Here is a 15306-nt window from a genome sequence, read left to right as displayed (position 1 = left end):
CTCCCAGGGACCGACCCGGAAACACACTCTCCATGCTAACCAAGCCCTCCCGCCCCTCCCCCGGGAAGCGCAATGCCGGCCACGAGCCCAAGGGGGGATGTGGGGCAGTGCTCCGGCGGGTAGAACTACGCACAAGCGAAGGAATCTGGGCCCCCAGCCTCTCGCCGCCCGCTCTCCAGAGGCAGTCTGCACCTTGCCTCCTTCGCGTGAGCCTCAGGCCCCAGACGCGGGCAATACCCACAAGCAAGATGGCGGCAACGGCGGCACCCCCTACGGCTTAGCGCCCTGACTTGCCATTGGCCAGAGCCCCGAGTGAAGCAGCCGTGGATTGGTCGAGAGCGGTGCGGGGGTGGGGGTGGAGCTGCAGCAGGCTGGAGCCAGGAGTGGGCAACGCGGCGTGAGCAGCGGCCCGAGGCTCCCGGAGCATCGCGCTGGTAGAAGACTTCGCCGCTCGGGGCCGCAGCCTGGTGAGCTCAGCCCCCTTCAGGCCCTCCCCTGCATCCCAGCCGGGGCCTCTCCGAGCCGGCGCTGATCGATGCCGACACACCCCGGGGACCCTATCGCGACTCCATCGCACCATATCGCGACACCATCGTGCCCTGTCGAGACTCCATTTTGTCACAGCCCTTTTCAATATATATCTTTTTTTAAAATTTGCCCTGTCATCTTTGGGGGCTGTCTCCCATGTCGTGATTTTGACGTGATCTCTCCGTGACATCACCGCGCCATCGTGAAGTGTGATCTCATCGCCGCCCTGTCGTGACTTCATCAATGTCGTGTTGTGACCTGGCGGCGGCGGGACAGGTGGTGACCGCCAGGAACCCTCCTCCCCTTCTCATCTCCCCATCTCAGCAGCCCTGCTTCGATTATCCGGCTTTTGGATTCTTCGTTGTCCTGGAAACTATCCGGGACCCCCTCTTGCTTCTCCAGCCCCTGCCGGCATCCACAGGCTGGTAGCGGGACGGGGAGGGCGAGAAGAGGGAGCGCAAGGGGTTAATTCTGCTGCTGCCGCTGCTGCCGCTGCTGCTGCAGCCTCTACCCGAGGGAGGGAAAGGAGAGGAGGCAAGGAGCCTGCGGGGGCGACTGAGAGCCCTGGCTGGAGGGGTGGGGTCCCCAGAGGGGCCTCCAAACCTTCCTTGGTGAGCACCTTGTATTCTCACTTCTCCTGAAGCTTATCTCTGCCTCTGAAGAAGAGAGGGGGAAAGGAAGCCTAGGGTGTCCTTTTCTCCCATGTCAGCCTGAGTCCGGATAATCGAACTTCACCCATGTATGTCTCCATTCCTCCCTGTCTGTCCTCACCACTCACTTCCTCTGTGTCCCTGTGGAGGGAGATAAAAGCCAGCCTCTGGTGCCAGGGGGACAGCTGAGCAGTGGGGCCAGCCCCCGCCCACCCCCAGGAGACTGGTGAGGAAAGCTGTCCAGCTGAGCAGCAGCATGCATGGTCCTTCTTTCCCGCTTTCTGGAGGTGACCTTGGACCAGGGTCCCTTCTTCATCCCTAAGGATTTGCAGATCCAGCCCCTTAAAGGGACTTCCCCAGGGGAGGTCAGTCCCGAGGAGCCCACCCCTCCAGATCCTCTGCTCCCCTCCCTGTGTGCTAATCCCTCCCTTCCTCCATCCTCCACTCTCACCCCCACCCCACCCCCGTCCCTCCTCTGCAGAGGGATGCTCAGTCCCTCTTGTGTTCACAGTTGGGCAAGGCGGGCATCATGGCCTCGGATTGCGAGCCAGCTCTGAACCAGGCAGAGGGCCGAAACCCCACCCTGGAGCGCTACCTGGGAGCCCTCCGTGAGGCCAAGAATGACAGCGAGCAGTTTGCAGCCCTGCTGCTAGTAAGGAACTGGCTGAGAATTGGGAGGTGGGAAGGGCTGGGTGGTTGGGCCTCCAAGGAATGGGGTCAGTGAGTCCCCAAGGATACGTTGGTAGTGCCAGCAAGCGTGTTGGCACCAAAGAAGACCAAGACCCCTACCTTTGTGCTCTTTTTTGCTCCCCTGAGAATGGGGGCAAAGGGGAGAGTGGGACTGAATAAGGCTGTGGCACTAGGGGCCTTGGAGGAGGCTGCCTGGGTCTGTTTTCTGGGGCGTCCCAGAGCAGATGGGAGCTGACTCATAGGGTAACAGCAGCAGGTAGTAACTAGTGCAGAGTACTTGAGGGCTGGGGATGATTGTTCCGGGCCTGAAGAGAGTAGCAGGGCTGGAAGAGGCTGGGGAAGGGTCCTGGGGAGGGTCAGGATGGCAGTAGGTAGGTTAAGGGAAGGGAGCTGGTTTGGGGCTTAGCCTCGTTGGAAGAACCCAAGCTGGGGACAGCAGAGCAGGAGCTGCAGTGCTAGGAAGGGGGGGTTGGTGTGTGGGGGGTGAAGGGAGGAGGGAGTACAGCCGCTGCTTGTTTGCCATGGCAACAAGGAGAAGGCTCTGGAGTCAAGGGCTCACACTGCAGCAGAGGAGGTGTTTAGGTGAAATGTAAGGGGAAATGTTTTGACAGGCAGAGCGGCGAGACACAGGAGCCATTTCCCCTGAGAAGGTGGCAGAAATGGATCAGGGACTTCTCTGGAGGGAGCAATTAAGGAAGGACCCTAAATCCTTGGGGGATCTCAAACACTGAGTTCTAAGCCCCTTCCATCCCAGGTTGCGGGCATTTAGACATCAGGAAGAACTTTTCATCAGGCCAGGTGTTGAAATGCTCAAATGAATGGTTGAGGAAGACCAGACCTCACTTCCATGAGATAGTCACAGATGAGAGGGATCCCAGAGGTCACACTTATCTGTGTCTAAGGAGAAAAAGGGAGCTGGATGAAATGACCCCAGATGAGTCCTGTTGCATAACCTCATCCTGCTAGTCCTCAGTGCCCCAGGGTGCAGGAAAGGGACAGTCTTTGCCACTTCTTCCTTTCATCCTGATGATAGCACGTACCCCTTATAGGTGACCAAGGCAGTGAAAGCAGGTGACATAGATGCCAAAACTCGGCGGCGGATCTTCGATGCTGTCGGTTTCACCTTCCCCAATCGTCTCCTGACCACCAAGGAGGCACCAGATGGCTGCCCTGACCATGTCCTCCGGGCTTTAGGCGTGGCCCTGCTGGCCTGCTTCTGCAGTGACCCCGAACTGGCCGTCCATCCCCAAGTCCTGAACAAGATTCCCATTCTTAGCACCTTCCTCACAGCCCGAGGGGACCCGGACGATGCTGCCCGCCGTTCCATGATTGACGACACCTACCAGTGCCTGACAGCGGTAGCAGGCACACCCAGAGGGCCTCGGCACCTCATTGCTGGTGGCACCGTGTCTGCCCTATGCCAGGCATACCTGGGGCATGGCTATGGCTTTGACCAGGCCCTGGCACTCCTGGTGGGGCTCCTGGCTGCTGCCGAGACACAGTGCTGGAAGGAGGCAGAGCCCGACCTGCTGGCCGTGTTGCGGGGCCTCAGTGAGGATTTCCAGAAAGCTGAGGATGCCAGCAAGTTTGAGCTCTGCCAGCTGCTGCCCCTCTTTTTGCCCCCGACAACTGTGCCCCCTGAATGCTACCGGGATCTGCAGGCTGGGCTGGCACGCATCCTGGGAAGCAAGCTGAGCTCCTGGCAGCGCAACCCTGCACTGAAGCTGGCAGCCCGCCTGGCACACGCCTGCGGCTCCGACTGGATCCCGGCGGGCAGCTCTGGGAGCAAGTTCCTGGCCCTGCTGGTGAATCTGGCGTGCGTGGAAGTGCGGCTGGCACTGGAGGAGACGGGCACAGAGGTGAAAGAGGATGTGGTGACCGCTTGCTATGCCCTCATGGAGTTGGGGATCCAGGAATGCACTCGCTGTGAGCAGTCACTGCTCAAGGAGCCACAGAAGGTGCAACTTGTGAGCGTCATGAAGGAGGCCATAGGGGCTGTCATCCACTACCTGCTACAGGTGAGTGTGCAGTGACCCACAGAGAGGGCCCAGCATGGGGGGAGCCAGTGCTGGGGCTGGGAGGCAAGTGGGAGGGGAACCATGGGGAGACAGTGAAGCTGCATGTCCACACAAGCTGATACTGTAGCCAGCACTCCAGGGAGTAGCGTGCGGCCCAACCTCCCTCTCTCTCCCTCCCTCCACACAAGCACCATACCACACACCATATGTGCACTCACATCACAGTACACACACACAACACAGTAACCTCCCACTCAAACGCTCCCCCCAGTACACATACACTACACGCCACACACCTCTCCCCAACACATGCACACAAAATTGAAGCAGCCTGTTCTGCTCACTCCACAGCATTATTTTGTATGCGCATACACCCAAACTTCTAGTGGCGCAAGGAAGAGAAGCAGAGCTGCCTGGTTCCAGGCCTCTGGAGAGGTCCAGCTAGATCAGTTTGTCTGCCTCCCCTCTATCCCCTCCTGCCTTCCCACCTGAAAGGCCAGCTGTCCTGTCCGACAGGGATTCAGTCGCAACTCTGGTCTCTTTAATGGCCTGCTCCAGCTGCTGAGCTCACCAGCCGTATATTCCTTGCACTGTGCTAAGCTCATGTCTTTTTTCTGATTTAGCCCAAAAGAGAGCATCCCCTCATGTACACGGTAGCCAGGAACCTGCCCTCCCGCCCCAGGTCAGAGCTGCTGTAAAGGGCATGCGACTTAGCTTTTGACCTGTGAATTTCCTTCTAGCCTTGAGACACTTTAGAGTTAGGGAGATAGGGAGATGTAACTGGAGCCTCAGCGAGTACAGGGGGATGTCACTCAGTTCACTCAGGCCCAGTCCACTTAGCTGACGTGCATGGAGGGCCCCACTCACTCTGCGCCAGGCCCTCATAATTGTCCCTACCATGTGTTGGGTGCTGGCTTCATGGGACAGAATAAGGGTTGGGGCCTGCCTTTGAAAGGCTCACAGGCCAGAATTCCCTTCTAGTTGTATTATTTCTAGCTGGCTGGCCTCTGGCGAGGCAGGGGAGGGTCTCTGGTCCTGCTCCATCTCAAGGGGGTTCTGTGGCAACAGGTGGGGTCAGAGAAGCAGAAGGAGCCCTTTGTGTTTGCCTCCGTGCGGATCCTGGGTGCCTGGCTGGCCGAGGAGACCTCATCCTTGCGTAAGGAGGTGTGCCAGCTGCTGCCCTTCCTCGTCCGCTATGCCAAGACCCTCTACGAGGAGGCCGAGGAGGCCAATGACCTTACCCAGCAGGTGGCCAACCTGGCCATCTCCCCCACCACCCCAGGGCCCACCTGGCCAGGAGATGCTCTCCGGTGAGTCTGTAATTATAGTCTGTCCAGCTAGATCATTCTACAGAAAAGCGTAACACAAGGACATCCCTCCCTACAAACTGGGCTGTGCCAGGCTTCCTGATTGGGCCATGAGATTTCCCTTAGGGTTATTTCTGTTTGTTTTGGGGGGCTTGTTCCCACAGGACTCCTCGGCTGCCAAGTGTCACTTGCCAACCCCAGATTTCTCAGTTAAAAGCGAACTTATACTTATTGAGCACCTACTGCGAGCCAGGTATTTTGCTATACCCTTTACCAAAACGATCTCATTTGGTCCACGTGGTAAATCTAACATAAGTCTTGTTCACATATGAAAGATGAGGAAACTGAGGCTCATAGAGATTAAAGTCATTTGCCCATAGTCACACCTTGTGGCAGAGCCCAAGTTTGGTCCTGGGTTGTGCGACTCCGAAGCTTGTACTTTTTCTGTAGTACCTGTGAGGATGTGTCCTTCTCCCCTACTTCCATTTCTCTGAGGCAAGGTGCCCTAAAAAGGGAATCTGTGTGCCTTCATCTCTCCCAACCCCACCCACATCTGTCCCTTCCACATCCCTAGGCTCCTCCTGCCCGGCTGGTGCCACCTGACCGTGGAAGATGGGCCCCGGGAGATCCTGATCAAGGAAGGGGCCCCCTCGCTTCTGTGCAAGTATTTCCTGCAGCAGTGGGAGCTCACATCCCCGGGCCACGACACCTCAGTGCTGCCTGACAGCGTGGAGATTGGCCTGCAGACCTGCTGCCACATCTTCCTCAACCTTGTGGTCACCGCACCAGGGCTGATCAAGTGAGGGGCTCGGGAGAGATGGTGGGGGAGGAGGCCGGAGGAGGCAAAGGGGGCTGCCCAGTTGCCTCAATTCCCAGTCTCCTACTTTGCCCTCCATGTCTATGGATTTCTGTTAGTGGTAGCATGGGGGTCTCAGAGTAGATACAACTAGCTCCACATGAGGATTTGGCATATCTGGAACCCCCAGGTACTCTCAGCATGTCTACCTGCTCCAATCTCTGCCCCTCAGTTGCTATGTTTGGGGCCCAAAGTTAATTCTTCACCCTGCTGCCTAATTTCTTGCCAGGGGCTTGATTTGGCTCTGCTAGACCCCCACCTACCTTCATCCTTCCTCTTTCTTCTCCAGGCGTGACGCCTGCTTCACATCTCTTATGAACACCCTGATGACGTCGCTACCCGCACTAGTGCAGCAACAGGGAAGGCTGCTTCTGGCTGCTAACGTGGCCACCCTGGGCCTCCTCATGGCCCGGCTCCTTAGCACCTCTCCAGGTAAGACCTGGGTACCCAGTCCTAACGGGTGAGGGCAGAACACCTGGGTGGACCTCCTGTGTTTGGGGCAAAAGTCACCATTTCCAGAAGATGGTTTTGCAGAATTTTCTAATCATGAGGAAATCTTTGCAGTGTATCTCCATCCCCCACCCCCACCTTTCTTCCCAAAATGCTAACATTCTCTTTCTTCTAAAGACTTTTAAGGCAAGGTCTGGTGGGTGTTAAGCACAGGCCTGCTCACAGGCACAGGCATAGGCACCTGGAATCCCTGGCAGCCTCAGGAATCTGAATCCAGTGTTTTCAAGGTGGAGCCGCCCCCACCCAGGCCTTGAGTCAGAAACCTGACTTCCTTCCATTGATGTTTTTCTGTGCTCTGCTCGGCACCCCACCCCCGTCAGTGACAGGCTTCAGCACTTGGTGTCCTTTTATGCACACCTTCTCCCTAGCTCTGCCTCACTCTGGCTGTTTGCAGGGGAAGGGACTTCCCCTCCAGCCCCGGCAGCCCTGTGTGTCTCCCACTTTGGCTGTGGGTGTCTGCTTGGGTCCCTCTGTCCCTGCCTGTTCCTTGTGCCCCATCTGTCAGGTTGTAGGAGCTGAGCAGATGCCTGGGAACAGGGCGTAACGTACCCGTACCCTCCACTGCCTCTGTGTTCCTTGTGTGGGGATCCCAGCGGGGTCCCCAGCCATGGGAAGGGGCACTCGTCCCTGTGCACCAGGAGCCCACTCTGCACTCAGTCCCGGGCTGCATCTCCACAGCCCCCAGTGTCACGGTCCCAGTTCTGGCTCACCCACAAATACCACCAGGTTAGGCTGTCAGCCTCCTGGAGAGCACCTGCAGTGTGAGGGTCACCCCCTGTGCGGCGGGTAAGCAAAGCCGGGCCACTTACTCATGTTCCTCTCTGGCGCCCTCTTCTGGCCCAAGGATCAAACTGATGCAGCCCCCTTGGCTTGTGTTGGACCTGTTTGTGCAGAACCCTGAGGTTCTCACATCTGACTCTGGCTCACCCCCACCTCCTGTGCCAGTAGAGGTCTTGGTGCTTGAGTCTACCAAGATGATCACATTTAATTCTCACAAGAAATTTCTAAGATGAGCACTATTGGCCCCATTTTACGAGTGGAGGAACAGACTCAGAAAGGTTAATTACCTAAGGTCACACAGTAAGCATTAGAGGTAGGGTTTGAACACATGCAGTATGATTCCAGGCTGTGCCCTGGCTCCTGTGTGTGTCCACACAGAGGGCTAGGGAAGGGTCGAGCACAGCAGCTGGCCTGTCTGGTTCATGCCCCGTTCCCTCCATGCCTTACAGCTCTTCAGGGAACACCAGCATCTCGAGGGTTCTTCGCAGCCGCCATCCTCTTCCTATCGCAATCCCATGTGGCACGGGCCACCCCGGGCTCAGACCAGGCAGTGCTAGCCCTGTCCCCTGAGTACGAGGGCATCTGGGCCGACCTGCAGGAACTCTGGTTCCTGGGCATGCAGGCCTTCACTGGCTGTGTGCCGCTGCTGCCCTGGCTGGCCCCCGCTGCCCTGCGCTCCCGCTGGCCGCAGGAGCTGCTCCAGCTGCTAGGCAGCGTCAGCCCCAACTCTGTCAAGCCCGAAATGGTGGCCGCCTATCAGGGTGTCCTGGTGGAGTTGGCGCGGGCCAATCGGCTGTGCCGGGAGGCCATGAGGCTGCAGGCGGGCGAGGAGACGGCCAGCCACTACCGCATGGCCGCCTTGGAGCAGTGCCTGTCAGAGCCCTGAGGGGTGTCCACCGGGGACAGACCCGAGGGCGGGCAGCGAGGGAAGGAGGGAGGAGGCATCTTCCCTGAAGCCCCCAAACTAGAACCCCTCCCCAGACTTCCCCCCCAAAACACCCCAGCTTTCTGGCTTTTCTGAGGGCAAGGGCATGGTGCCCACCCCTCAAGTGTAAGGAACTGCGTTCCGCCCCTCAGGCCCCCACGGGGGCAGGGATCGGCTTGGAAATCAACGTGGTTGTCCCCGCCAGGCCGGGGAAGGTTGGAGCAGCCCCCAGGGAGGGGGGCACTAGGTATCATTGTGCCCGATGTCTGGCTCCCCCACAGAAGGGAGGCTCCAAGGTAGGACAGGGCTGGCAGGAGCAGACTGCCTCAGCCCATGTGCCCTGCCGGCCAGGGCGTGGGCTCCCCTTGGCTGTGGTGCCTCCTCTGGCCCCCCAGGTCCACGTCCTTTAAAATTGGCCCTCTGGCTCTTGCCCTTGGCTCCCTTGGGCAGAGAGCAGGCTTAGGCCATTGACATCGCAGTTCTTCCTATCAACTTAAGTGACCCAGGGTCTGAACTGCCCCCATCCTAGGGCAACCTGGGGCAAACAGGCCTGGTGGGCGGTGGGGAAACCTCCTTCCACCTGAGCTTGCTTGAAGGGATCCAGAAGTCCCTGGGCCCAGATCTTTAAACCTTTGTGTCATGTTGCAGCAGAGTGATGATGGGGGTTAGGGGGTTATTTCTTTTGCCTGTCCTCCTTATCCCTGCTTGGACACCTGAGCATCTGATTCCTGTCCCCTTGGTGCCATCTGGCCTGGCTGGAGCCAGGAACAGGAGGGACACTTCCCCAGAATCCGCATGTTTCCCCAGTGATTGCACCCCACTGCCATCGTGGTGCCTGGCTTTAACTCCCATCCCTGCTATGACTCCTCTCTGCAGAGAGACGCGACTGGCGGCTCCAGCAGGGACTACCTTTCTTATGAATCCAGGGGGACCCCCACGCACATACCTGATCCCTTGCTTCCCTGCCCCCTGCCCTCCCCCAGTGCGTTCTGTGATCACCAAGTTCAAAGCTGTGCACATGTGGACACTCAATAAATGTTCATTGGTGACGAGAAGCCTCCTGCGTGGTCTACCCTGCACCTGCTCTCTCTCTCCTCCAGGCTCCATCAGTTGACAGCACAGCTGCCAGGTACTGAACACACGCCCTGCTAAACACATCACAAGTCTTACCTCATTCAGCCCTTCCAAGAATCCTCTGAAGGGTTCTGATTTTCCAAAGCAACTTCGGCATGGATAAGTGCTTTGCTGAAGGTGTTGCAGCTAGTTGGTGCCAGAGCCAGGACTGACGCAGGCCGTCCGACGCCCCAGCCCACAGCTTTCACTTGTACGGCAGGTTGCCGAACTCATGTTGACAGGGTCGGGCCTCGTGGGGGCTCTGGTGCTGTTAAGTACAGACGAAGCCCTGCACCCTCCTCTATGTTATTGGGTTGCTGCCAAGTAGCACTGCCATATCCAGTTGTTAAGTCAGGAATCCTGATTTTTATGTGAAACCCAACTTCTGAATGTCAGTAACAATCTTTAATTAAGTAACTACTGACCCAATGAAACATGCAGGCCAAATGTAGCTTTCAGGTTACCAGCTGCTGATCTATGCTAAGTGAGAAGGCAGAGGGCCTCAGAGCTTCAGCAGGAGATGAGCCAAGCACCCACTGCCTCACCAGTCCTGAGCCAAGGCTGTGAGGTTGGAACCAGATGGGCCCCAGGCCCTCTGCAAACTCCTCTACCTAGGCCTTCAAACCTATAAGCATGTGCTGAGCATATCCTATGTGCTTACCTGTGGTTGGCTATGCATAGAGAAGAATATTTATTTACTGGATGTACTGAAAGCCATCTTCTTAGTATGGATTCTCTGGGGTAAATATGAAAAGACATAGAGGCTGGGTGTGGTGGCTAATGCCTATAATCCCAATACTTTGGGAAGCTGAGGTGGAAGGATCACTGACCAAGATCAGCCTGGGCAACACAGTGAGACCCCCATCTCTACAAAACAAAAACAATCAGCTGAGCATGCTGCCTCATGCCTATAGTCCCTGCCACTCCAGAGACTGAGGCCAGAAGATCTCTTGAGTCCAGGGGTTTGAGGTTATATTGAGCTTTGATCACACCACTGCATTCCAGCCTCGAAGATAGGGTGGTATCCTGTCTCGGGGGCGGGGGCGGGGAGGGAAGGTGTAAGCAGTGGCTTCTACGTAGGTCCAAACACAGCGTGCCTGGAGCATGAGAGCATGATGGGCAGAACATTTACAGGAAAACTTACAGCAAGTATGTGCTCTGAGACTTCAGGGTGAGTAAGGGCTTGCCAGGCAGACACGAAAAGGAACAGCAGGTATGAAGGCATGCAAGCTTGAGAACTGCCAGTAGTTTCTCATTCCACAGTGTATAGCGTATGACGTAGGGAGTGGTAGAAGATGAGGATGAACCAGCAGGCGTGGACCAGATCCCACTGTGCTGTGCTCAGAAGCTTACACATGGAATCATGCTGAGGCAGCTTGGTTTTGGTTTCGGTTTTTTAATAGAAACAGGGTCTTACTCTGCCTCCCACCCTGATCTCAAAACGTGGCCACAAGCAATCCTCCTCCCTCAGCCTCCCAAAGTGCGAGATTGTAGGCATGAGCCACCATGCCCGGCCAGACTGCCGATGTTTTAGCAGATTGAATGTGATCCCGTTTGCATTTTGGGAAGATGTTGCACTGCGAGAGGAATGGCTGAGCCAGGGAGCTGAAAGGGGAGGTGCTAAGTCCAAACTAAGCCAATGGCAATGAGGATGGAGAAGATATAGGTAGTAGTTAATAGGACTTGGTGATTAATTGGAAGTGAAGAGGGATAAAGAAAAGGGTGGGTAGAACCAAGGATGACTCCCAGATTCTTGATGTGGGAGCCACTGAGTGGATAGTGGGGCATTCACTGTCACTGGGAACACTGGAACAGACAGATTTGTGCATACCATACACAACTCAGCTGGGGAAATGGTGAATTTGCGCTGCTCATGGAATAGCCAAGGGGTAGTTGCTTTTTATGGTCTGGAGCTCAGAGAGAGTCTGGGCTAGTGACAGATTTGGGAATTGTCAGTAGAGAGGGTCCCTAAAGTCATAGGAGGGACTGAGATCATCTGGGGATGTGAAAAGAGAAGGGAAAGGCCCCAAAGAAAGTGACAGCCACCCATGGTCCCTGTTGTCAAGGTGCTCTCCCTCCCATAGTGGAGAAGGCAAACCCTGCAAAGTTTCCTAACACAAGGCAGACAGAATTCTGTGCTTAAATGAGATATGGTCGGAGAGTTCTGGCTTACTCTTGGTATTTCAGTGGAGTGGGGAAAAGGGAGATCTGAGCTGCAGTTGTGAGATATAACCACGAGATGGCGCCTTGGCACCTCCTTGTGCCAGATTTCCCCACCCTGCAAACAGCCTGACCTGGAGCAAGAGGTGGTCAAAGGCTGGGAGAACAAGGGTGGCTGTCTCAACAACAATAAAGGAGGCAGATCGGAGTTTTTTCTTAACATAAAATCCAAATGCAAGGTCACTTTTTGAAAAGAGAGGGAGCCTGGGAGAAGAGCAATATGCCAAGTATGACAAATGGGAGTCCACGTATGTTTGAGCATGCACCCCTATGTTCCTATGGGTACTTGTCAATATGTGTCCTCTGCCTCTATGTGTACTTCTGTTTCCCATGAATGTCTCTGTGCATGTTGTATGCTCCGTGTTCCCAAGGCCGTCTGCATGTGTACCCCAATGCACCCCAGGGCCTCCACATGTGTGCATGTGTCCCAGGGAGCAGACAACCAGAAATCTCTACCTCCGTGCCTCAGAAAGTGAGGAGTCCCTTGGCGCTGAAAGAAGTGGTCCACAGAGTCTGAAACCAAGGGACTCTGATGTTTTAGGGAGCCTCAAAGCAGCAGCAGACCATGAAGAGTATCCCTCTCCCCAGTAGCCATAATCATAATCATTCATTTATCAGATGATCTCTTCAGATTACACCCAGGTTCTGTGTGTAGCTACCCAGGGTCATGTTCACATAGAGCCTTCCGAAAGGATCACTTAAGAGGCCAATGGATTCACAACATCATCTATTGATTTACCACTTACAGTATTTAATAAGCATTCATTGATTACCTGTCATGTACCGAGCACAGTGCTAGACACATTTTCTGTTTCTCTTTTAATCTTGTGAAGCAGTTCCTGAAAGAGGAAAAGAACATTGGTCGCAACTGCAGAGTCTGGAATGCTCATTAGAATGTTTGGACTTTTTTTTTTTTTCCTGAAGATGGGTCATGGTGAGGCCTAGGAAAGTTTTCAGTAGGGAGGTAACATGATCCTGTCCCTCTTATTGCTGAATGGAATTGGAAATGGATCAGAACAGGTATGAATAAAGTAAGGAGACCAGTTAGAGAGTTGTTGCAATACCTAGATAGTGGTCCTTAAACCTTAGTGTGCCTCTGAGCCACCTTAAGGACTTGTTAATAACAGAGGTTGCTGGGCTCCACCCCCAGAGTTACTGACTCAGGAGGTCATGAGTGGGGTCCAAGAATTGGGACTTCCAGCAAGCTCCCAGATATTGTTGGTGATGCTGGTCCAGGAACCACACTTTGGCTATGTTGCCTAGGCTGGTCTCAAACTCCTGGGCTCAAGGGACCATTTGAGAGCCATTAATCTAAGAGTAAGGGTAAGGTAGTTTAAGGTGCTGGGACAGGGGTACCATGTGCCCTCTGGGATACCCGCTTCAATTCTCCACTACATATCTTCTGAGGGTGTATGTTTAAGGGTTAGAAATGGCAACACTCCATAAGGATTAGCTTGTGAGGGTTAAGGAAAGGAGCCAGACTCTTCTGGGATGACTAGCAAGTTTTGAACTTATTACATTATCCATTTGAAGGATGGTGGTGTCATTTATGAAACTACAGAGCATAGGAGAAGCAAGTTGGGGTTGGTGATTGGGATGGAGGAAATGCTGAATTCAGTGATGGACGTGGAAAATTTCAGAGAGCTGCAATGAGATGTCTGGAGAAAATACACAACTGGCAGCTGTGTCTATGGGTTTGGATCTCTCACTAGAGATCCAGGCCAGAGATAAGACAGTTGGGAGATAACAGCAGACAGCTAGTCATTAAAGACTTGGGCGAGGCGTGGTGGCTCATGCCTGTAATCCCAGCACTTTGGAAGGCTGAGGCAGGCGATCACTTGAGGTCAGGAGTTCGAGACCAGCCTGGTCAACATGGTGAAACCCCCGTCTCTACTAAAAATACAAAAATTAGCTGGGTGTGGTGGTGTGCACATGTAATCCCAGTTAATCAGAAAACTGAGGCATGAGAATTGCTTGAACCCGGGAGGTGGATGCTGCAGTGAGCCAAGATCACTCCATTGCACTCCAGCCCAGGCAACAGAGTGACACTGTATCAAAAAAAAAAAAAAAAAGACAAGAGGGGATGAGCTCACTCATAAAGAGTGTAGATAGGAAGAAAAAGCAGAAGCTTCTCTGCTCTGAGAAAGAATTACTGACATTAAGCATGTAGGTGAAAAGAGAGACAGAAAAGAAGAGAAATGATCAGTAGGAGAATGAGGCAAGAAGGGGCTATCACAAGCTGTAGGAAGTAGAGTGGGGAAACCCAATGAAGCCATAGACAGGCAGCGCATCCTGTCACTCTGGCCTTCCCAAGCTGCTGGAGAGAGCAGGGGCATGGGCATCATCTCCTTCACTGCTCCTAGACTTCTCCCAAAGGAGTCCACCAGCTTCTATTCATGCACTGACACCTGTCCTGGAGCTTGACTTCTGATGTCCTATGGCTGAGGTTGAGGGTGGGAGGAAGAGGTGTTGCCACACACTCCCTCATATATAGATACACACAAACATACTCCTGATCTCTGACCTGTCTTGAGCAGGAAGGTTGCAGAGAGCTTCCAAATTCTGCTTCATCCACCATCCTCACTGGCAGTTCCAGACTTCGGAAAGTTCTTTTTTTTTTTTTTTTTTTTTTGAGACGGAGTTTCGCTCTTGTGACCCACACTGGAGTGCAATGGCGCGATCTCGGCTCACCGCAACCTCCGCTTCCTGGGTTCAGGCAATTCTCCTGCCTCAGCCTCCCCAGCAGCTGGGATTACAGGCACGCGCCACCATGCCCAGCTAATTTTTTGTATTTTTAGTAGAGACGGGGTTTCACCATGTTGACCAGGATGGTCTCGATCTCTTGACCTCGTGATCCACCCGCCTCGGCCTCCCAAAGTGCTGGGATTACAGGCTTGAGCCACTGCGCCCGGCCCTCCGGAAAGTTCTTAATGATGAATCTTTGGCTTCTAGCCTCCTTCTTTCCCCATCGCTCCCCTGGCTGAGATCATCCAGCCCTGAGCTCTGGACCTGTCATGCATCTTCTGGGATACCCACTTGGGATCATACATTCCATGAGTTAATGGTGTCACTATCACCTCCTCTTCTATATCAATAATTTTACCTTAATCTCATTTACTACTTTACTAGAAAGGAACCTAAAAAAACAACTAGTCCTCTCTGCCTTCCTCTACTTTTTTATTGGTGTTTTGGAAGTTGCAGAAACTGAGATCACAGAGGAAACGGGACGTAGCTAGGATCACACAGTCAATCGGAGTCAGAACTAAATCTAAGCCCCTGAGTCTGAGGCAGTAGAGAATAGCGATTCTGAGCAGAGAGGGGCCAGGGGCTGATTACCCCAGCTCTACCACTTAACTTAGCTGCTTGACCTTGGGCAAGCCATTTAACCTCACCCCTCCCCTGAAAATGGGGATGATATGGGTATCTCTCTCATAGAGCTGCTGTGAGGGTTAAATAATCCAATATTCGTGAAGCACTTTGCACAGAGGCTGGCACACTCTGTAATAAGTCTGCTGTGATTATTTCTACTTTGCCCTGGTCTACACATCTTCTTGCTTTCAGAAACATCTTTCTTCTTTCTTAATTCCCATTCTCCTTAGCATTCCCTTCTCATTTGTCCATCTTTAATCACTGTCTCTGCTTCTCAGGAGGGGAAGGTTGGGTTTGGGCAGAAAAAAAAGAGAGTGACTATAGAGACTGGAACTTGCCT

General features: G+C 54.3%; 1 protein-coding gene across 5 annotated transcripts; it reads left to right on the top strand.

Annotated features, from left to right (window-relative positions):
* The first annotated feature begins 25 nt into the window (after positions 1 to 25).
* Positions 26 to 9319, top strand: NCDN (neurochondrin). Of its 5 annotated transcripts, none has more exons than XM_037728710.1 (7): positions 26 to 467; positions 1660 to 1830; positions 2918 to 3886; positions 4955 to 5196; positions 5768 to 5992; positions 6339 to 6481; positions 7789 to 9319. In XM_037728710.1, exons 2-7 carry the CDS (start codon positions 1708 to 1710, stop codon positions 8223 to 8225), a joined length of 2139 nt encoding a protein of 712 aa, XP_037584638.1. In that variant the 5' UTR covers positions 26 to 467; positions 1660 to 1707; the 3' UTR covers positions 8226 to 9319. The 5 variants fall into 5 exon arrangements, with proteins under 5 accessions (XP_037584638.1, XP_017356589.1, XP_017356588.1 ...); XM_017501100.2 differs by having other exon boundaries at positions 1690 to 1830; positions 7789 to 8887; XM_017501099.2 differs by having other exon boundaries at positions 26 to 804; positions 1690 to 1830; positions 7789 to 8887.
* The last annotated feature ends 5987 nt before the right edge of the window (positions 9320 to 15306 follow it).

Source organism: Cebus imitator, unplaced genomic scaffold (assembly GCF_001604975.1).
Source record: "Cebus imitator isolate Cc_AM_T3 unplaced genomic scaffold, Cebus_imitator-1.0 Scaffold277, whole genome shotgun sequence".
NCBI lineage: Eukaryota > Metazoa > Chordata > Mammalia > Primates > Cebidae > Cebus > Cebus imitator.
The sequence above is the reverse complement of the archived record's forward strand: the minus strand, read 5'-3'. Positions and strand labels throughout refer to the sequence as shown.